At 39.9% G+C, this 23,625-nt stretch overlaps 1 protein-coding gene across 3 annotated transcripts in view; it reads right to left on the bottom strand.

The window, feature by feature from the left end:
• LOC122541789 (A disintegrin and metalloproteinase with thrombospondin motifs 14) overlaps window positions 1–22,840 on the bottom strand; it is a 199,083-nt gene extending 176,243 nt beyond the window's left edge. For 2 of the 3 annotated variants that reach the window (XM_043678769.1, XM_043678770.1), the window contains exons 1-3: window positions 22,514–22,836; window positions 21,886–22,256; window positions 3,653–3,800 (exon numbers count right to left, since the gene is read on the bottom strand). In XM_043678769.1, coding sequence (XP_043534704.1) covers window positions 3,653–3,800; window positions 21,886–22,256; window positions 22,514–22,586 — 592 coding nt within the window. In that variant the 5' untranslated portion in view covers window positions 22,587–22,836. Of the gene's footprint in view, window positions 1–3,652; window positions 3,801–21,885; window positions 22,257–22,513 lie in introns of all 3 variants that reach the window. The other variant, XM_043678771.1, reaches the window with a different exon arrangement.
• Window positions 22,841–23,625: the final 785 nt, after the last annotated feature.

The following is a 23,625-nucleotide window of genomic DNA, read 5'->3' as shown; positions in this document are numbered from 1 at the left end:
GGGAGCAGACTTTAAAACTCCGAGCCACAGAGGAAAGGCATTTAATCAATTAATCGAATAATTGATTATCTGAACAAAATAGTGCCCGTCCACCTCGTTCGGATAGTCAAGGTTCCCCTGTAAATGATTTGGATGTGAACATAGGAGATACAGTTAGTAAGTTTGCAGGTGACACCAAAATTGGAGGTGTTAGTGGACAGCGAAGAAGGTACATTAGGATCTTGATGGGTCTATGGGCCGAAGAGTGGTAGATGGAGTTTAATATGAGTGGCATGATGGCACAGTGGTTAGCAATGCTGTCTCACGGCGCCAGAGACTTGGGTTCAATTCCCGCCTCGGGCAACTGTCTTTGTGGAGTTTGTACATTCTCCCCGTGTCTGCGTGGATTTCCTCTGGGTGCTCCGGTTTCCTCCCACAGTCCAAAAATGTGCAGGTTTGGTGAATTGGCCATGCTAAATTGCCCGTAGTTTTAGGTGAAGGGGTAAATGTAGGGGAATGGTCTGGGTGGCTTGCACTTCGGAGGGTCGGTGTAAACTTGTTGGGCCGAAGGGCTGTTTCCACACTAAGTAATCTAATCTAATTTAGATAGATGGGACTTGCTGCATTTTGGAAAGGCAAATCAGGACAGGACTTATATACTTCACGGTAAAATCCTGGTGAGTGTTGCTGAACGAAGAGACATTGGAGTGCAGGTTCATAATTCCTTGAAAGAGTCGCCACAGGTAGATAGGACAGTGAAGATGACACTTGATATGCTTGCCTTTGAGTATAGGAGTTGGGAGGTTGTGTGTTGCTTTACAGGACATTGGTTAGGCCACTTTTGAAATACTGCGTACAATTCTAGTCTCCCGGCTATGGGAAGGATATTGTGAAAATTGAAAGGGTTCAGAAAAGATTTTAAGGATATTGGCGGATTTAAGCTATAGGGAGAGGCTGAATAAGCTGGGGCTATTTTCCATGGAGCAGTGGAGCTGTAAAGGTTTATCAAATCACAAAGGCATGGACAGGGTGAATAGCCAAGATCTTTTCTCCAGGGTGGGGAAGTCCAAAACTAAAGGACGTAGGTTTAAGGTGAGAGGAGAAAGATTTAGGGACCTATGGGACAACTTTTTCATGCAGAGGATATGAGTGTATGGAATGAGCTGCCAGAGGAAGTGGTGGAAGGTGATACAATTACAACATTTAAAAGGTCAAAAATCAAGCGACACCAGGTTATTAGAATCATAGAATCCCTACAGTGTAGAAACAGGCCATTTGGCCCAACATGTCCACAACGACCCTCCGAAGAGTAAACCACCCAGACCCATTCTCCTATCTATTACTCTACATTTCCCTGACACGGGGAGACTCTACACAGACAGTCGTCAGAGGCTGGAATCAAACCCGGGTCCCTGGTGCTGTGAGACACTGAGTTACTGTGCCACCTCTCAGGCTCAAAGAGGCAACTAATTTATTTTGAACTGTGTACAAATAGTAGGCACAGAAAACCAATAAAAATGAAAACATGCCTGATGAAGTTGCGAGGAGATGAACGTTATTCATAAGAATTGTCCTGCTCTTCTCCCAATACTATTGGAAATGAAACATCTACTCAAGAGAACAGTTGGGTCCTTCATTAAAGATTGACCCAACTTGTAACTCAACACTGCACTGGCAGTCAACACTTTGTGCTCAAGCTCCTCAGTGAGTTTTGAAGCCACACCAGTTGCCTCAGAAGCAAAAGCACAGCCAGTGAGTCAGAGATCAGCAAATAAAAAAATGAAACATTAATGAAGCTCCAATTATCATCTTAATGGCAAGCCATTTCTAAATTTGAAAAACATGACAGGCAGTTATCAAAACCTGCATTGATTTCTGTACCTTGTCCACCCCAGACCAACGCCAACATCTCCACAACATTTAAAAGGCATCGGATGAGTATGAGTATATGATTAGGAAAGGATTACAGGGTTATGGGTCAAATGCTGAAAAACTGGAAGAGATTTATTTATAATATCTGGTCAGACAATTTGTACCAAAAGGTCTGTTCCTGTGCTGTACACCTCTATGACTCTAACAGTTTTTTGTAAAAATTGTATGAGAAAGAGAACATAGATGTATGACATTAAAGACAAATACAGCAAAATAATTTGCACATAATGTAGATTACAATTACATAGAAGTAAATTACCCAGACACCCTAAATTAAATATTGTGTAAAACATATTTCAAACCTAGGGATTCCATTTTAATGCAATTAGAACAACATGTGCCCTCTAATCAGAAGGTTCTAGGTTCAAATTCTAGGTTGCCTAGAATGTTCAACATTATCTGCTTTGCTCATCTGAATTCTGCCTTTTTCAGGGAAAATCACAATTGTGTAGAATTACAATGTCTAATCTGCCTCAATCTCTTAAATCAAAGTCATCAGTCCAAAAGGGGAGTATTAAACCAACTCTGGAAGGAAACAAGTCTAATTCTCTTCTCGGTCTATGTCAGGAATTCCAACTCCATTGAATTTGCTTGGTAGCTTCCTGATCCAAATATCTTTCTTCACAAGGAACAATCTGCAAATATTTACTGCCTTACTCTCCTTAGAATGCTACATAACGAACAGCAATAATTTTGGAACTAAATCTTTGTGGTCATTATTTTCTGTCCTGAAGTAGAGCTCCAATGAATTAAGCACAGCGGAAATCCAGAACTATGGATTTCAATTAAAAATCAGGATTTGAATTTAAGGCTCCATTTGGAAGCAAAAAGATACTTAAAACATACTTAGACATCCCAGATATATAATGCCATCATATCTGGCATATTCTGTCTCAAGTCAGAGGGTTTCACAGAAGGCAATGAAAATATAATGGATTGGACAGAGTAGGTCTCAGGACAGTTAAACATCTAGGAATGGTATAATTTGATTGGCTTTCACATTGTACATCTAATAACACAAGTCTCATTTCCATAGGCTACCTGGCCTCGCAAAGCGCACTAACCAATGAGATAAAAATAATGCTGAGCAACATCACTGACCTTTGCCTTGAGATTTCTGTCTATGACTCATTTATATTGCGCAGTTAACATACAAAACTTAATGCACTTCGGTGAGACATACGAAACAGATTTTCAGAGGGTGTCCAAACAGTTCAATTCTTATATTGCCCCTTTTCACTGAAACCTTGCCTGTATAGCAAGATGAGCAAAATTCCAGTAAAAATGGCCTTAAAGAATTCAACATACAACACAGGAATGCGAAGCACTGAAGTGAATATGCTGAGCCGACCTACAAATTCAAGTTATGTTAGTTAAGTGTGTAAGATAATTACCAAACAGTACCTGAAATCAGAGAATTTTCTTTATTATAATTTGGCAAATTGCTTCTATTTTCATTTTATACAGAAACTTAAGAATGTTTAAAATAACACACACTATAATGCAGATATCATATGTGCATTCAATAAATTGTGCAAGTAGATTAAAATCTTAGAAAGGAGACAGATGCAATCAATGTAATCAAATTAATGTTCTTTAAATTAACAGCATTTAATATTATGCAATGTTATGTGCAAATCTATTCTGGAGACTGCGTTGGGTTTAATAACATAATGCTTTAATAAGCTCTTTTTTTTTGTACTTCCACTGAAACTTGCAATAGTTTTAATCCTCTCAATACCTTCAACATGTAGGTCTTGTGATACTGCTTGTTTGATAGAGGGCCTACGATACACCACATGAATACGACCTTTTTCTTCCTGTGCCTGCTGCCCTTTTTCCAATGGCTCAATGAAAAACTCGCCAGTGTCTGCACGAATCAGTCCGGCCTATTAAATATAAAGAGGGCAATTATACATAATTTAGTTACCAGAATGAGTAACGTTTCTGCACAAGTTATCAAGAGGGGGGCCCACAGAATTTTCAAATGTTCATAAAAATATCAACATCTTACACAGTCAGTCATTAAGAGCTTGCAGCTGGGAAAATGTTCCACAATTCCTCACTGTCTATCACTGACATCTCTGGCAGGAGTTGTTAAATAACACAGCAAAATTAGGAAAACTGATTTCAAATTCACAACCTCATGCATTTCAAGAAGGGTCAAAAGACAATGTGAGATTATATAATTGGAAATTCACTATTAGTACAAAGTTAATGATATCTAATAATTCAATGTTCAAATGTCCACCCTAATTTTACTTTTTATATGGATATCTGGACTAGAAAATTAAAGTTCATGTCAAACTTTATTCGCTTTGCCATTTGTTTGCTATAAGCATTTCCTATTAGTCAAATTGAAAAGGATGGCATTAGAAAACAGCAAGTCATATTTTCACAATTTGCCCCCACTGTGTTGAGAAAAGATTTTATTGGTTTGCTTTAGTTAAGCAGCACTTGCATTCCATTTGGAAGCAGGTTGTCTGCTCCAAACTACCTGCTAGACAAAGACATCAAGTAATGCATTTTACAGAAAATGTCCAAGGTTAAAAATTCCACATTCAAGTGCAGCATTAACATTCTGGACTAAGCCAAGAAAAATCAGGCGTCCAGCTATTAAATAGTCCATGTTAGGTGGTTAGGTGAGGTGTCAGATGGACAGGATCAAACAAAGTTTGTTGCTTGTTACAGCTGAATAGACTGTCAATATTCATCAACTGAATTAAAAACATCCACTCATAAGTGGAGAGTTTCAAGTATATTTGAAATCTTAACAAATAAATTGAAACTCCTTTAGGGAAAAGACAAAGAAAATGTAGAAAGCAATGAGGTATTGGATACATTTGTTAAGCACTACACAGAAAGTTAGTCCTGCACCATGGTTAGCTTATTATTAAGTAGCATACAGAGTAGCAAACGATGTGGGAGGACTATATGAAATGTAATGGTTATGTAGAGACAGTGTGCGCCATGTTCTTAGCGAGGACACAAGGGAGGATGCTGAGCAGCAGTTCCTGGTTGCTGCAGGGCCAGAATCCGGTGAGGCCCTCAGTCAGGAAAGCCAGTGCCGAACCTTATGTTGAGCCCCAATGTCAACATAACCACAACTGACCAAGAGTCAAGTACTGAAGGCTGAGCTTCTCTGTGGTTTCATATGCTTGTGGATTTTCTGGCACCTGTGGCATGATCTTGAGGCAGACCTTGGAAATTTTTCTTATCCTGATGCCTCCATGGATTAATGAGAAGCTCAGCATATCTCCAAGTGATGAGGAATATCCTGAACTATCTTTGCTGAAATGTGTTGCCTTTATGGGCATTTTTGGGGAAGTTCATCTGACACTTGGTGGAAAAAAACAGCCTATATAATCCAGACAGTTAAAAATATATTTACACTAGCAAAGAATGGGTTGCAGCTATACAAATAGAATTTAATTCTGACTATTGTCAGCATCAAGTTCTCTCAGCTGAGGGAAAGAGTTGAAGGACTGACCAATCTAGTTAGGAAGTAAATATTTCTTTGACATAGCCAATAAGTTGCTTCAAATACAGCCTAAGAATACAGTGGGCAACACAGGAATTATATTTTAATTCCCACACTACCCACTTGTTGGTCCTGTTTGAATGACTTACCTAAATTAGCAACACATTGTGGTTAGCTTTGCTCTAAGGACTCATGCTCACTGGAGTCAGGAGTTGACATGATGCTGAATCGATCCTGCTTCTCTACTCCTTTCATTGTTTGACAGTTCCATTGAAATTTAGATTAAGATTCAATTCAGCAATCAATGATTGCTTGAATACAGTTTTAAATAGTTTCTAATTCTGCTGGAGATAATGATCTCAAAGATATAGACTGACGTGATACAGATTTTCAACATTCTTTGTTAATTTTTTAATCAAGGTGTGACTAGTAGCGTGAAGGTCTTAGCTGAAAAAAAACAGCATTTATATTTGGCATGGGATAGAATTATAGAATTATACAATACCTACAGTATGTAAACAGGCCATTCAGCCCAACAAGTCCACTCCAACCCTCCGAGGAGCAACCCACCTAGGCCCATTCCCCTACCCTATTACTCTACATTTACCCCTGACTAAAGCACCTAACCTATACATCCTCGAATACTATGGGAGATTTAGCATAGCCAATTCACCTAACCTGTACATCTTTGGACTGTGGGGGGAAACCTGAGCACCTGTGGGGGGAAAACCACGCAGACAAGGGGAGAAAGTGCAAACTCCACACAGACTGTCACCTGAGGCTAGAATAGAACCTGGGTCCCTGGCGCTGCGAGACAGCAGGGCTAACTATAATAACTAATATAGTGGAAGATAATGAAAGAAGTTATAACTACCAAACTGAAACGATCCAGACAGTCTACATATTTGTAAAAAAAATGCAATGTTACGATAAAATCAGTTTCAGTGGTCACTACTTATAAAACATTCACAGTATGATTTAAACTTTCAAATATTTTTTGTAAAGGTCGTACTCAGCAGTTAAGTCTTTAAATTGACTAAATACAACATAATTGATCATTGACTTTTTCAGAAATGACATACCAAGTCTTCAAAATTTGTTTCTATTTGTGTTGGATTTTAAATTATTTGCCACCTTCTTTCCAAGGTTTAACTCCTCGAGGGGTAGGTCTTCATTTTTAAAGGGCATAACTGCTGACACCCAGCATTAGCTAATATTTTAAAAGATGTCTACAATGACTGCAGGAAAGCACACCATCGCCGCCCCTGTATTCGGTTTTTCCTCCATCCAGTTTTCCTTCACCTCTTCCAAACAACATGGCTAAAACTAACAAAACATGCCAAAGGAAACATATATTGAATAAGACAAATTTATGGGCACAGATCTCACTATGAAAGCCTTCAAACAACTTTCAGTTCATATCAACAGACTTTTGGGAAAAAGATATCAAATTAAGCTTTCAGTAGTTTCAAGTGTGAGGGTTAATATATCATACTTTCAGTTAGACTTGAGCTAAGATTACAGACCAGTAAGCCTAACATCAGTAGTAGGGAAAATTCTTGAATCTGTTATCAAGGACTATATAGCGGAACATTTGGAAAGCAGTGGCAAAATCAGACAGAGGCTATTGAGTCAGATGATCAGCTATGGTCGTGATGAATGGCAGGGCAGGCTTGAAGGGCTGAATGGTTTCCTCCTGCTCCTTTCTATGTTTCTTTGTTTAAGACAACAATTTTCTCCAGTCTACTATAATTTTGATGTATAGCAACCAACTTAGATTGGCCAACAAAACAGCAATGAAATTCATTTTGTGCAGCACTTTGGGTTTTCAGCATTAGTTTTATATTTATCTCTTACAGGATTGTCAGGAAACCAGCTTCTCTCATACTGAACAGAATTATTGAAACGTTGTCAACTCACTCATTGGTCAAGGAGAGCTTTATTTATAGGTAAATTTGTGACTTGAATTGCAGAAGTTAAAAATTGAGATAAGGTTACTGCACTATGATAAAATCTTACAGAAGTGTAACTGCACAGGAGGCCATTCAGTCCATCATGCCAGAACTAGCATTAAATATCAAAATCAAGTGAGTTAAATTGGCAAAAAAATAAAAAATATTGATGATTTGGAACAAAAGTTGCATCACATTTTTTCAAAATTCTTATCTGGGATATGGACATCAAAGGCAAGGCCAGAATTAGTCTGGCCATCTCTAATTGCCCTTGAACTGAGTTGTTTCCTAGACCGTTTCAGAGGGATGTTAAGAGTCAGCTACACTACTGTGGTTCTGGAGTCACTTACAGATCAGACAAGAATGGTATATTGCCTTTCTTAAAAAGACTGTCATGAACCAGAATTTGTTTTTGAAATAAATAAATGATTGTTTGATCATCACCATCACAACTAGCTTTCAATTGCAGCTCTTATTAATTAAATTTAAATTCTGCTAGTTATGACATTAAGATTTGAATCTATGAATACATAGCATAAACCTCAACCTCTAGATTACTAGTTTATAAAACAACAGCATCTTTGAACAAAAATGAGTTCATTTATATTCTGATTGTATAACTTTCAGTAGCCAGCAGTCTAAAAATTTCACTTCACTAGCAGTTACATTTCTGCAGTGTCTCTTATGTATTAGAGCAACGCGATGGAAGGATGCTAAGCAGGAGACTGGAAGTGGAACTGAAAGGTATGGGAAGAAAAAGAAAATGTTTTAGTCGAAATATTGGTATAATTTCTTTAAACATAGCAGGAACATTAGCAATCTGGAAGAAACCTTAATTGTCTTAAAATTTTGATGTATTTTGTTTTAGAAAAGGAGACACAATATTTGACAAAGAAATTAAGGGCAAGTGGTCACATAGGTAACTCTTCCACAGAACCAGCACAGGCATTGAAAGGCAAAAATTTAATGGTGAGGATATTAACTGGGAGCCACTTTAAAATAGGCAGAGTGGGGAAATGACAAACTCATCTGAAATTAGCAGGAGAGGCCTGGTCATTTTAACTTTCAACTTCCACTGAACTTTTACCACGATGGGCAGCTCACTCATTTCCTGAGAAGAATTTACAGTGCATTCCAGACTGTCACTAAAGTGTAAAATCACCTGATAAAAGAGAGATTGGGAAGGGATGGAATCTAGATAAGCAGTCAGAGGAAGGAGAATCAAGAACAAGAACAAAGTTTGGGAGAAGATTTGTAGCTCGGGTGCTCGTTGTTGTGGTTCTGTTCGCCGAGCTGGAAATTTTTGTTGCAAACGTTTCGTCCCCGGTCTAGGTGACATTCTCAGTGCTTGGGAGCCTCCTGTGAAGCCAGACTACTGCGACCACTAGGACTTATAACAGCACACAAATCAACAGCCACCCTCAGACAACAACTCACCAGAACGAAGGACCCGATACCCAGCATGAGCAAAACTAATGTAGTGTACAAAATCCCATGCAAGGACTGCACAAAACACTATATAGGACAAACAGGAAGACAGCTAACGATCCGCATCCATGAACATCAACTAGCCACGAAAGGACACGGCCAACTATCCTTAGTAGCCACACACGCAGACGACAAGCAACATGAATTCGACTGGGACAACACTGACGACAAGCAACATGAATTCGACTGGGACAACACTACCATTGTAGGACAAGCCAAACAAAGAACAGCCAGGGAATTCCTAGAAGCATGGCACTCATCCACAAACTCTATCGACAAACACATCAACCTGGACCCAATATACCGGCCACTACAGCGGCCAGCTGAAACTGACAACCGGAAGCGGCAGGGACAGGCCACTATAAATGCCGGAGGAAACACCACAGAAGCGCTTCACAGGAGGCTCCCAAGCACTGAGGATGTCACCTAGACAGGGGACGAAACGTTTGCAACAAAAATTTCCAGCTCGGCGAACAGAACCACAACAACAAGAACAAAAGACAGAAAAGGGAATAAGGAAGTTGATATATAGAGAAATGAAGGGCTGCGATCAAATCAAATCACAGTGAAAAATAATAGGAACAGGACAAGGAATGTTAAAAAGACAAGCTCTAAGGCTTTATGTCTTAATGCACGGAGCATTTGCAATAAAATGGAGGCATTAATCAGACAAATAGACAATAACTTGTATGATATAGTAGGGGTTTCAAACAGGAATGGGAACCAAACATCCAGGGATAGTCAATAGTTAAGATAAGCAAAAAGGAAAAGTCAGTGGAGTTGCATTTCTGGTTACAGTTAAAATGAATGCAACAGTAAGGAAGGATATTAGCTCCAATGATATGGAATCTGTAATGACAGAGCTGAGAAACACCAAAGTGCAAAAATAAAATTAGTGATGGTTGTACACAGGCCCCAAACTAATTGGGGTGATGTTAGGAATGCATTATAATTTTAAATCTGCATGTAGATTGGGCAAATCAAATTAGTTAGGAGAAAGTGAGGACTGCAGATGCTGGAGATCAGAGCTGAAAAATTAGGAACAATATCATCCAGGAAGAATTCCTCGAGTGTATAAGGGATGGTTTTCTCAACTAATATGTTGAGGAGTCAACTGGAGAACAGCCATCCTAAACTGGGTATTGTGCAATGAGAAAGGAATAATTGGCAATCTAGTTGTGTGAGGCCCTTTGAGGCTGAACATCCATCATATGATAGAATTCTTCATTAAGGTGAACAGTGATTCTGAGACTAGGATCCTGAATCTAAATAGAGGAAACTATTATGGTATGAGACACGACTTGTCTATGACATATTTGGAAACATGACTTAAGACAGAAAGCAGTGGAAAGACAATGGCAAACATTCAAAGAGCACATGGGTTAATGCAACAATTGTTCATAGGATCATACAGTACAAAAGAAGCCCTTCAGTTGGTCAAATCTGTACCATCAAAGCTACTCTAAATATACACTCATCCCACTTTCCAGCAGTAGGTCCACAATCTTGAATGTTATGACATTTCAAGTGCTCATCCAAGTTTGAATTAAAGGTTGCGAGGTCACTCGCGTCAACTATCCTCCCAGGCGATACACTCACGTCTGGCACAAAGGTAAAACAGCAAAGTGGTCAAACCATGGCTTACAAGGAAAATTAATGAAAGTATTAGACTTAAGGATGAGTCATACAAATCGACCAGAAAAAACAAAAGACCTGAGGAGTTGGAACAACTTTGAATTCAGCAAAGGAGGATACGGATTGATTAAGAAAGGGAAATCTTTGAGGAGAAAGTGAGGTCTGCAGATGCTGGAGATCAGAGCTGAAAATGCGCTTTTCCAGCAACACAGCAGGTCAGGCAGCATCCAAGGAGCTGGAGAATTGACGTTTCGGGCATAAGCCCTTCATTCCTGAAGAAGGGCTTACGCCCGAAACGTCGATTCTCCTGTTCCCTGGATGCTGCCTGACCTGCTGCGCTTTTGCAGCAACACATTTTCAGCTAAGAAAGGGAAATGGAGTATGAGAGCAAGCTTGCAGGGAACCTAAAAACTAACTCAAAATTTTATCAGTATGTGAACAGAAAGACAAATATAGGTACCTTACAGTAAGAATCAGGAGAATTTATAGTGGGGCACAAAGAAACGGCTGAGCAATTAAATACATACTTTGGTTCTATGTTCACAAAAAAGGACAAATAATATACCAGAAATTTTGGGGAACACAATATTTAGAGACAGAGGGGAACTGTAGGAAACCAGTATTAGTAGGGAAATGGTGTTGGGGAAATTGATGGGGTTGAATGCTGGTATGTCCCTCGGGTCTAATAATCTAACTCGCAGAGTACTTAAGGAAGTGTTTTGAGAAACAGTGGATGCAGATTGGTCATCCTCCAAGATGCTATAGACTTTGGAACAGTCCCTACAAATTGAACTGTAGCTAATGTAAGCCCTCTGTTGAAAAACGAAGGTAGACAGAAAATTCGAGAATTATCAGTCAGCCTAACATGGAGAGTAGGGAAAATGCTAAAGTCCATTGTAAAATGTTTAATAGCACAGCACTTGTAAAACAGTGGCAGGATAGGACAGAGTCAACACAGATTTATGAAAGGGAAATGATGCTCGTCAAATCTAGTGGAGTTCTTCAAGGATGCAACCAATGAAAGTGGTTAATTTGGATTTTCAGAAGGCTATCAATGAAGTCCACAGAAAAGATTAGTGCAGATAATTAAAATGGATGGAATTGGAGGTAGTGTATCAACATGGATCAAAAACTGGTTGGTAGACAGGAAACGATACGAAAAAGATCTTTTTCCGAATGCAGGCACCGAACAGTAGGGTATACCACAGGGATCAGTGCTAACACTGCAACCATTCACAATATAATGTTGATGATTTAGATGAGGAAACTAAATGTAATATTTTCAAATTTGCAGCTGACAAATCTGAATGGGAGGGTAAGCTAGAGGGAGGATTCAGAGATGTAGTGGGATTTGGACCAGCTTATCGGGCAAATGCATGACAGATGCAGTTTAATGTGGATAAATGTGAGGTTATCCACTTTGATAGCAAAAACAGGAAGGCAAATTATTACCCAAAAATGGCTATAAATTGAGAGAAGGGTATAATCAATGAGACTTCGGTGCCATTGTACGCCAGTTGCTGAAGGTGAGCATGCAGATACAGCAGGTGGTATAGACAGAAAATGGTTTGTAAGAGGATTCAAATAGGGGAGCAAAGATGTTGTGATGCAAATATATGGGGCGTTATTGAGGCCACACCTGGAATATTGGGTCTCATGTGATAAGGGATGTTATTGATATAAAGGGAGCACAGCAAAGATTTACCAGACTGATTCCTGCAAAGAGACACTGAATTAATAAAGATTCTGTTCAGGGAGTTCAAAAGAATGAGAAGCCTATGAAATTCTAACAGAACTAGGACAGGGTAGACATAAAGGATGTTCCCAATGGCAAGGGAATCCACAGGGTAAGGACACAGGGTAACCATTTAGGATTGAGAAGAGGAGAAATATTTTCACTGGGAGTCTGGTAGATTGGTGAGCCGGTGGAAATCGCTACCATAGAAAGCAGACATGGCCAAAACGAGGTATGATTTCAAAAAGGAATCGGATATAGCACTTGGGACTTAGGGATCAAAGGATATTGGGGAAGAAGCAGAAGCTACTGTTAGATGATCAGCCATGATCATAATGCATGGCAAAGCAGGCTGAATGGTCTACACTTGCTCCTATTTTCTACATTACTATGTTAGTAGTTACTTCCACCAGATTTTTTTTTTGAAAGAAGAGTTTATTGAGATACGAATAGTAAGGCTGTCTCTGGTACATTCCCGGAGGTGCTGCAGTAGTGCTAGAGATGCTCTTCTCCACGAGTGACAAGATGATCTACATAGACCAGGCCAGCAGAGAGGTGGCAGGAGTGACCAATTCCAAGAGCATAATCTCTGGGGACTGGAATGTAGGAAAATTTTCAACTTCTTGAAATTGTAGCAGCTCTTTATTTCTCCATCTCAGTAATACCTGATAACAATCTCTCTCTCTCTCTCTTCCTCCACCCCACCTTTCTGCTTCCACTACACCTCAGACTTCTGTCACCAAAAATTAAATGGTAATACTGCATAACCTTCACTTTCATTATAAACATAAACCTCTTGACTGCTGCCTTCAATGGTCTTTTCCAACTGCAAAACCACCATAACCTACAACCAGTTCTTCACTATATGTCAGTCATTTGCTTTCCATTGCCACACCCAAATTTTCACATGCTTTTCATGAATGAGAAAGCAGGGAATAAGGAAATATAATAGGGAAAAGAATATGACCTGATGAGCATTGAACTTTACTGTGAAAATTAATGGCCCTGCAATATTTACTTGCACTAAAGTTGTAGAGGCTGATGGCATAGCTGGACATACCCCTGCTGAATGTTTACACTGGTTCATGCATTAAATAAATGTTTACAAAATTGTACAGCCAAAATGAAACTACAAGTTGTACTGTAAGCCTACCATTTGCGATCATGCTACAAGGACAGGAGAAAGCCATCCGGCCCCTCAAGCTTGTTATAGCATTTAATTAATCTTAGTCAATAAATAACTCTACCCAATAAGAATCAGTTGATCTTAACCTTGAAAATTCCCCAGCATTTTGGGGAATGAGAATTCCATGGTTCTGCAACTTTTAAATGAAAATGTATTTCCTGCATTGTCCAAAGTGAATTGCACTCATTTCCTATGCATTTCTATACCCAAGGAAATATCTTCTGTATGCTCCTTTTGTCATTTTAAACACCTTTAAGTTCACCTCAATATTCTAACCTCAACAGAATGCAGCCCAACAGTACAGCACAGGAATGAGATTGGGACACATGACTTCTTGAGCCCCTAACCTAACATGATCATTGCATTCCTGAAACATATAAATTTAAATGAACAACATTTAGCAGAACAAGTCTTCCCATCTAATATAAACACTTCAGTTAAATTCGAGAACTTTTCTCATCAGAAAAAGATAAAATCATAAAACCTTGCAAGTTACTGTATATTTTTCAGTCACTATTTATAAACAAGATGAACTTTTAAAAGAAAGGTAAATTTAAAGGTAAATACAGTATCCTGCTTAGCAGGAAATTTCTTACCTTAGCATTAAATAGCTATCATCCCTTGATCTAAATGCTGCTGCCAAGGGAATCAGTCTCTCAAAATTAGCCTGCCAAATCCTCCAAGAATTTGTTACTATTTCTCCAAAAACTCATCACCTCCAGAGAATAGAGATCCATTTCAGCATAGAACAATGCTCTTATTACAGGAATCAACCCTGTGAAACTTTGTAGCATCCCAAAGTAAATACATCCATCCTTTCTAGGGAGACCAAAACTGTACTCCGAGTATGATCGCATCAAAGCCATGCATAATAGCAGCAAGACTTTCTCACTCTTGTACTTCAACTCTTACAGTAAAGGCCAAAATATTATTTGCCTTCCTAATTGCTTGTTGTGTATACATGGTAACTTACTGTGATTTGTGCACAGAATGCCTTGCAGACATCACCTTTGATGGCATCAGTCTCAAGGGTGTTAAAATTACCCATAGTGTCCAACTGTGGTTTTTCAACTAACCATAAATCCTGTCTCTCAGAATCCTCTCCAATACTTTGCCCACCACTGACATAAGACTGACTGGTCTGTAATTCCCAGGATTATTCCTATTCCCTTACTTGAACAAGGTAATAACATTTGCTACCCTCCAATCATCTGGTACTACTCCAGTGGACAGTGAGGATACAAAGATCATTGCCAAAGGCGCAGCAATCTCTTCCCTCATGTCATGTAGTAACCTAGGGTATATCCTGTCCAGCCAAGGGCATTTATCTATAGCTATGTTTTTCAAACTTTCAGCAAGTCCTCCTTCATAACGTCTACCTGTTCTAGCAAATCAGTCTGTCTCAAGCTGTCCTCAAAACAACAAGGTCCCTCTCAGTAGTGAATACTGAAGCGAAGAATTCATTAAAGATCTCCCCTACTTCCTCTGACTCCAGGTGCAGGTTCCCTCCACTATCCCAGATTGGCCCTGCCCTCTCTCTGGCCGTCCTCACGTAAATGTCAAACCTTAGGGTTTTCCTTAGTCCTACCTGCTAAAACTTTTGCATGCCCCCTTCTAGCTCCAAGTCCATTCTTCAGTTCCTTCCTGGCTACCTTGTAACTCCTTAAAGCCCTGTCTGATCCTTGCCTTCTCAACCTTAAGCAAGCTTCCTTCTTCCTCTTGACTAAATGTTCTATATCCCTGGTCACCTACCATCCCTTCCTTGCCTCAGTGGGACAAATCTGTCCAGCACTCACAGCAAGTGTTCCATGAATAACCTCCACATTTCTGTCATGCATTTCCCCGAGAACATCTGTTCCCAATTTATGGTCCTCAGTTCCTGCCTGATAACATTGTAATTTCCCCTCCCCCAATTAAGTACTTTCCCATACCATTGCCAAGTACCAAATCCAATATGGCCTCCCCTTTAGTCGGCCTGTCGAAATATTGCGTTAGGAACCCTTCCTGGACACACCTGACCAAAACTGCTCCATTCAAACTATTTCCACTAAGAAGGTTCCAATCGATATTAGGGAAGTTAAAGTCACCCATGACAACAACCGTTACTTCTGCACATTTCTAAAATCTGCCTCCAAATCTGTTCTTGTGTCTCTGTTTTATTGGGGGGGCCTGCAGAAACCTCCCATTAAAGTGACTGCTCCTTTCCTGTTCCTGACTTCCACCTATACTGACTCAATAGACAAACCCTCCTCAACGATCTCCTTTCTGTAGCTGTGATACTATCTCTGATTAGCAAATGTCACTTCTTCACCTCTTACCTTCCCCCGTATTCCTTTTGAAACATTTAAACCCTAGAACATCCAACAATCATTCCTGCTCCTGTGACATCCAAATCTCCATAATGGCCACAACATCACAGTTCCAAGTACTGACCCATGCTCTGAATTCATCACCTTTATTCTTGATACTTCTTGCATAAAAATAGACACACTCCAATCCATCACACTGACTGCACCTTTGCCCTATCAAGTGCCTATCCCTCTTCACAGACTCTCTGCATGCTGTATCTGGCTGTTCATTACCTACTCCATCATCTAATCCATAGCTCAGGTTCCCATTCCCCTGCCAATCTAGTTTAAACCTTCCCAAAGAGCTCCAGCAAACCTCCCACCCAAGATACTAGTACCCCTCCAGTTCAGATGCAATCTGTCCTTCATGTACAGGTCCCACCTTCCCCAGAAGGTATCCCAGTGATTCACATAGCTGAAGCCCTCCCTCCTACACCAGCCCTGCAGCCACATGTTCATTGGCACTCGACTAACCGTGCCTCCTAGGTTCTCATCCAAATTGTTTATATAAATTACAAACAAAAGTGGAGTCAGCATCAATCGGAACACAGCCTGAAAAACAACCTTACACCATCACCATCTGTCTCTTACTGTTAAGCCAATTTTGTATTCAATTGGCAAGCTCTCTCTAAATCCGATGTGATCTTGTCAAAGGCTTTACAGAAAACCACGTAGACAACCTCTACCCCCAATCTTGTTGGCTACGTCCTCAAACAACTCAATCATGTCTCAGAACCTTGATTTCCCTCGCACACAGCCATACTCATCCACAATCAGTTCTTGCTCCTCCAAATGCATGTAAAGCCTATCTACCAGAATCCCCTACAACAACTTACCCATTACTAATGTTAAACCCACTGGTCTAAAGTTCCCAGGCTTCTCTTTACAGCCTTTCTTTAAAAAAGGCACAAGATTAGACACTCTCCAGTCTTCTATCACCTTACCCTTGGCTGTAGGTGATACAAATATATCTGCTGGGGCCTCCACAATTTCTTCCCTAACTTTCCATAGCATTCTGGGATACACTAAATCAGGTCCTGAAGATTTATCCACCTGTAAGTTTTTTTTTTAAAAAGATCTCCAGCACTCCCTCTTCTATAATGTGAATAATTTTCAAGGCATCAATATTTACTTCCTCAAGTTCTCTAGCTTCCATTTCTTTCTCCACAGTAAAAACTGACGTGAAATATTCGCTTAGTATCTCACCCACCTCCTGTAGTTCCAAACATAGGGCCGTTTAAAGATAAATGAAGTGGTCTATTCTCTCCCTAGTTGCACTTTTGTTCTTAACATACATGCAGAATCTCTTTGGATTATCCTTACCTGCTAATGCTTTCTCATATTCCCTCTTTGCCCTCAATTGCCAGAATAGGAATGCTCCAACACCCAGAGATTCACTTGATCCCAACTATATGCCCAATATATGACTCTTCCTTTTTCCTGACCAGAGCCTTAATATCTTTATTCATCTACTGTTACCAGCCTTACCCTTCACTCTAACAACAGCATAATGTTGCTGAACTTTAGTTATCTCACTTTTAAAACTCTCCCTGCTTGCCAGCCTTCCTCTTACCTACAAGGAGTCAATTCCAATCAACTCTTGAAAGTTCCTGCCTCATACCAACAAGATTTGCCTCACGCCAATTAAAACTTTAACTTTTTCATTACACTCATCCTATTCCTTAACTATTTTAAAACTAATAGAATTATGATCATTGGTCCCAAAGTGCTCCCCCACTAACACCTCAGTTCGCTTGCCTTCTCATATTTCTCAACAGAAGGTCAGATTTTGTTTCTTCTCTTGTAGGTATATCTACATATTGATAAAGAAAATTTTCTCGAACACTTAAATTTCTCACTATCCAAGTCCTTAACACTGTAGCAGCCCCAGTCTATGTTTGGAAAATTAAGCTCTCCTCCTATTACAATGTTATCATTCCTACATATAGCTGAGATCTCTCTACATATTTGTTCCTCAATTCCCCTCTGACTACTGGGGCAAATGGTACAATCCCATCATCCTCTTCTTATTTCTAAGTTCCACCCATAAAACTTCACCTGGACGATCCCTCAGATATACCCAAGTACAGCACTAATGTTTTCCTCAATCAAAACCTCCACTTCCCCTCCGACCTTACCATCCTTCTTATAACATCTAAGCCCCCAAACATCGAACTGCCAGTCCCATTCCTCCTGCAGCCTTGTTTCTATAACAGCTATGATTCCCCAACCTCATGTTCCCATATAATCACAAGTTCATCTTTCACTTAGCACTCATACCACCCAAATATTGCTGAAAAAAGACAAATCTATCAAGACAATTTACAGAAATACCAATACTGGTGGAAGCCAACATTTATATTATGAGTAGTAGGCAAGCAGGTTAGTAGAGGCTTTGCCGTGGAGAATGCACCCATTAATGCTGATAACAGTTAAATATCAAGCTTTGCTTGAACTTTAAACCAGACCTGTTGACTCTGACTGGTCAAGGACTACAGGTCCGGCAGCATCTGAGGAGCAGGAGAATCAATGTTTTGAGCAAGAGCCCTTCATCCTCATTCCTGATGAAGGGCTCTTGCACAAAACGTCAATTCTCCCGTTCCTCGGATGCTGCCTGACCTGCTGTGCTTTTCCAGCACCACACTCTCGACTCTGATCTCCAGTATCTGCAGTCCTCACTTTCTCCTTCTGACTGGTCAAGGCACAGCCCTAAAAATTAAACCTGCTCAATAGCTCTCACCTATTTTGTGGAACTGAAACAGGTGCATTGATGTGCTTGCTCTCTGCCTGCAAAGACTATACAAGTGGACTTCATAGCAAGCCCAAAGGAATCTTAAGGATGAGCATAATTCTTTGCACACACAATATTTTATCTAGCAAATGCTTTCCAATCATGGAATTACACCTCATGTTGGAGACTGTGCTGAGAGTTTTGTGAACATGGGCTGGTTGGGTAGAGTCAGTACCTTGCTTTTTGGGAACAGAAGAAACATGCTGTTTGATCTCATCTGTCAGTCTTTAGGATGTACAGTCTGCATACTTGACATGACTGCTGCATTCTCCTGTTCTACAACACATACTAAAATCGTTCTGATCACAGCCAACAGTGTCTTGCTCTGGTTCCAATCGATAGGCTGGGACCTTTAACATTACCCGAAATGTATGTGAGATTCAAGTTAATGGCATAACGCTCTTCACATTTCATAACATTTGTCTCCTTCTCCATTGGGACCATAGTGCTATTCTGGCTATTTTTTGCACATCTCCTTATACAAGTTAAATTATTCTCTTTTCTTTCTTTCCAAGCCATTTCATTATTTCTGCAGGGATTCCATCACATCCTTCTGCTTTTCTTGGCTCCAATTCTTTTATAACATTTAATATTTCGCACTCTATAAGATTAGATCTTAAATCATCCTAGAAAGTCGCTCCTTCTGTGCCAAAAATGTTAAAAGTAACAACACAAGTGTAATTTAAGCAGGTAGTGAACAGATTCAAAGACTTTGTTATAAGGCTACACATGAAATAGTTCAGGATGAGAATTGATCAATATGGTGGCAGGTGCCAAAGGTGGTGCTTCATAATGATCCACTCATTGTCGATAGGATCGTATTATATATGGAGGAAGTGTGGCACTGGAAAAGCACAGCAGGTCAGGCAGCATCTCAGGTGCAGGAGAGTTGACATTTCAGGTATAAGCCCTTCATCAGGAATCCTTCATCAGCATTCCTGATGGAGCTTATGCCCAAAACATCGACTCTCCTGCACCTTGGATGCTACCTGACCAGCTGTGCTTTTCCAGTGCCACATTTTTTGACTATTATTTACATCCCACATCAGAGCACCCAGATGAAGTAGTGGAGGCAGAGTACCAGAAACTGGCAGAATGATTGAAAAGGATAATAGGAAATTATTTTATGACAGTCATAGGAGACTGGAATGTTTCAATTAATAAAGGCAGAGATACTGTAGAAACCAAATTAAAAGCTGCTTGACTGGGTGTCAGAATGAGCAGAGATGCAAATTCCATACTGAAGAAGAGTCACGTCAGATTTGAAACATTAAGACTGTATCTCTCCCCAGTACTTAGTTCTTATTTCAGTTCAAGGTGAAAGCTGCACAGGATCCACACCTAATTTAAACACAATCGGAGGAAATGGTACACTTGGGTGTCACCTAAAGAACTGATGAGTGACCAAACTGATCATTCCCTTGCCCAACAGAGATATTGGAATAGCATAAGAATTCATGCAGTAGATACAGACCAAATCACAACCTAGGTCAGTATAATAGTAAAAATTCAGCTGAAGAGATTCAAGAAGGGAAATAAAAAGCCTCAGGGGGGAGCGAGGGAGAAGATGCAGGGTTCCAAAGGGATCAGGTTTCATGAAGCAGTAGAGATAAAAATTAGACGTTAGTACTAATTCAGAAATGATTTATGAAGATTTGAGAGACAGAATGAAAGTTGCCATAGTGGAAAATGTTGAAGAAAACATTGGCACAATTAAACCTTGAAGAATTATTTAATATATGCTCTGGATATAACATTGGTTGAAATATAGACCAAATGAGGGAGCAAATACTTTATTTCCATATAGAGCTTGGAGTGCTATTTCATTCGCATTAATTCTGGCATTGAGTCGACCCAAGATGGTGCACCAAATCTCACACTTGTATCCCTATGCAAGAACACATCCCTCCTGTACTAAATATAGAACATGAAAATGACAGAAAATGAGACAGACAAACATCTCAATGGTATGCAACTTCAGTGATTTACGATATTTGTAATAAATCCAACATTGTGACTGAATATTATGTAAATTATTCAGTAATTATTCAGGCAGTGCATAACTGTTGCAAGCATTTTTATACTAAGTTTTATATGTATGGGTTCAGGTACACAACGGAAGTTTCATCCATAAGACAACTGACCAGTGATTGATAGTTTTTTTTCCCAGCCCTCCACTTGTGCCCCTTCATACTGTCTTCTTTAGGCCCTGACTAAAATTGGAGTTCTAAATTTAAAACCTTCAAATGAATATAACTTGAGAAATTACATCAACATCTTGATTTTTCAAGCGGCTCTTTGCTTTCCTCTGGTTCATGAAACGTAACAGCCCGAAAGGCGGTTCCGCAGCGCTGGCTTTCAATCTCGATATTGCTACATGCTTTCAAAGAGTTCATTAGCGTGAATTAACGTTCTCCAACTCACCCTTGGAGGGGTTATCGCGCACTACCTTGAAATTGTTATTTATCGCTATTCTACCGAGGCGTCACACGAGAGCTCAATCATTACATGGTTTTAACAATAAACATACCTCAAGCAAGATGAGGAATTAACAGGCTACAACCAGCATGATTCACAAACGCACTAACCAGTACACCACAATATTCCAGATTGTTTTCGGCACAACACACACTAGGTCCAACTGATACATACTAAGTTACCCACTACTGTTAATCAATGCATAACCAAACTTTTGCTAGAAGCTGACCTCCTAACGAGATTTACTAAAATGATGCTCCTTCTCTCCCTCACAGCGACATCGTAAACTCCAATCCGGAAAGGAGGTCAACATCTAAATCACCCGAACATCTCACCAATCAGCTCAACACAAGGGAAGGCGGAAAACTCAAACTCTGAATCTCGAATATCGCTAGCACTGGTTCTGTATAAGGGCTTCTGTTCCACAACGCCTTGCTTTGTACGCCCACTAGACAGTGCCGCAATGTCAAATTGTGCGCATTGGTAAATAAACACTGTTCCTTAAGTCTTGTATTTTGAGTAAACATGGCGAAATATTGAGACCAAATGATTCAATTATTTGTAAACAATCTACATTACTGTACTATATACAATTACTGACTAATATCTAAAAACACGTATACCAATCGTACTGATAAACAGAAGCCAACTGCATACGAAATTTGACCTATAAAATTTTCATGTAACTTAAACAATGGACTGAAAGCGGTTTCTGTCGACTTGCAGGACAGACAAAAGTCTTCCACACTGGCACACTGATATTACTTATTCCTGTTGCAGAAATTTACCATCTCCCCATCCAATTTGCACAAAACATTCCCAAACGCACCAGTGCATCCTGTGGATTAATAATTATAGAAGTTAGTTTCTCAACACTCACCAACCCATCGCAATTGCTGATCGCCACGGTGGCCCCTGGCATGTCAGTAATATCCCCAGAAAATACACAGTCTCTGTGGATGGGTTCAGTGAAGAGGTCCCTGAAATCCTCCTGCCACTCAACTTCGGCCCTGGGAGCAACCAGTCTGGCGTTGTGCTTCAAGCGTAAGTGCAACTCCTTCCCAAAAACCGTGACATTGAAGTACAAATCGGCTTCTCTTCTCTCCTGATATCGGGTGCTCCGTGCAAACCGACGACCAGAACGTAGCTTTGTGTCGGTAGCCGATACAATGTGCGATATGTAGCGACCCTGACCATCGGTGCTGAGCGGTATTATCAGACCATAATCGACAAACCTTCTCGAAAGCCCATCTATAGGCGAAAAAAAAATACTGGTGCATAACTATCGAAGTGCCTGCCCTTTCTTGTCATAAAATTTGTATTTTGTATCAATATTTTAGCAGCAACCAAAGGACTAACATTATGGTACGAATAAAACTGCATGGTTTATCGCTTTAAATTTTGATGATTACAACTGTTCCGCACTTTCGACGCAACTGGGGTTTTTATGGAGACAGAAAATAAACCCAATGCAGAGGACAAAGAATGCTAAATTTGCGAAATCCTACCTTCTGCCCCTGCTGCATGAAGCTTGCATCCTAGTAACAGCTGGATAAAAGAGAATAAATAAAAATAGTCCATATTGTTTGTTAAGGAATAAAGAATAAATGAGAGAAAACAAATCTGTGCAAAGCACCGGGGAAACTTCTGCTTTCAATTCTCGCACGGTGGGGATTGCAAAGGGGGAAAAAAAGTTTCCTCCCACATACAAAAAAACACCCCTGTTGCGACTGATAGATTGTAATGGGTGGATGCAGATTCAAAAAAAAGGTAGACCACTTTTTTTTGGATTTCAGTGAGCTGTTCGCTAAGCATAACGACCCATTCTATCAATTAGGCTCGGGGAGGCAGGATCACTTTAAGACTGAGGCTCCTGGATATAGCATGACGCCAGATGATTGACATCTCCAGTGACTTTACTCAGTTTTGTTCCTCGATCCGAAACACAACTGAAATGTTGGGGGGGGTGGTTGATGCAAACAAACTCACCTGAATTCGGGAGGCTTTAGGGTTACTAGAAATCCTGGAATTGGTGCAGCGTAGGCGGCCATTCGTGTCTGCTTAGGCTCTCCAAACGAGATTCAGGACTCACTGTCATTCTCCTACCTCTCGCACAACACCAAACCTTTATATTTTTGAAATAGAAATAATCTAATATCTCAATGAATGGTTCAATTGGACCTACTGCTTCCAATTGATTTAAAACTTCAGTCATGTATATTTGCACTATAAAATCTCCCGTTATTTGGTCGCCGGAACAGATAGGGAAGTGAAAGATTTAAAGTGTGTCCCGTTTGCTAAAGAGGGAAATTTGTAAATCCTATTTTTAAAATGGGGCATTCCTGTTCGGCATTTTTCACACCTGATTGCAGAGATTTCTCTTTGCAAACTATTCCTATTGAGCATTGAAAGACCAAAAATAAAATCTTACTCTTGCACCAGATGTTCTATTTATCTATCATCAATGTCGCTTTCAAACTGAAACCATGAGAGAACTGGCAACTGAGCATGAACATGATACAATTATGCAGCGAAACGGTAAAGGCAACGGTTCCGGAAGGAAAGAGGGGTAACAAGACATAATATAGGAATGCTCAAAGCCAAAATCATAAACGTCACT

This window comes from Chiloscyllium plagiosum, chromosome 38 (genome assembly GCF_004010195.1).
Source record: "Chiloscyllium plagiosum isolate BGI_BamShark_2017 chromosome 38, ASM401019v2, whole genome shotgun sequence".
Classification (NCBI taxonomy): Eukaryota; Metazoa; Chordata; class Chondrichthyes; order Orectolobiformes; family Hemiscylliidae; genus Chiloscyllium; species Chiloscyllium plagiosum.
The sequence above is the reverse complement of the archived record's forward strand: the minus strand, read 5'-3'. Positions and strand labels throughout refer to the sequence as shown.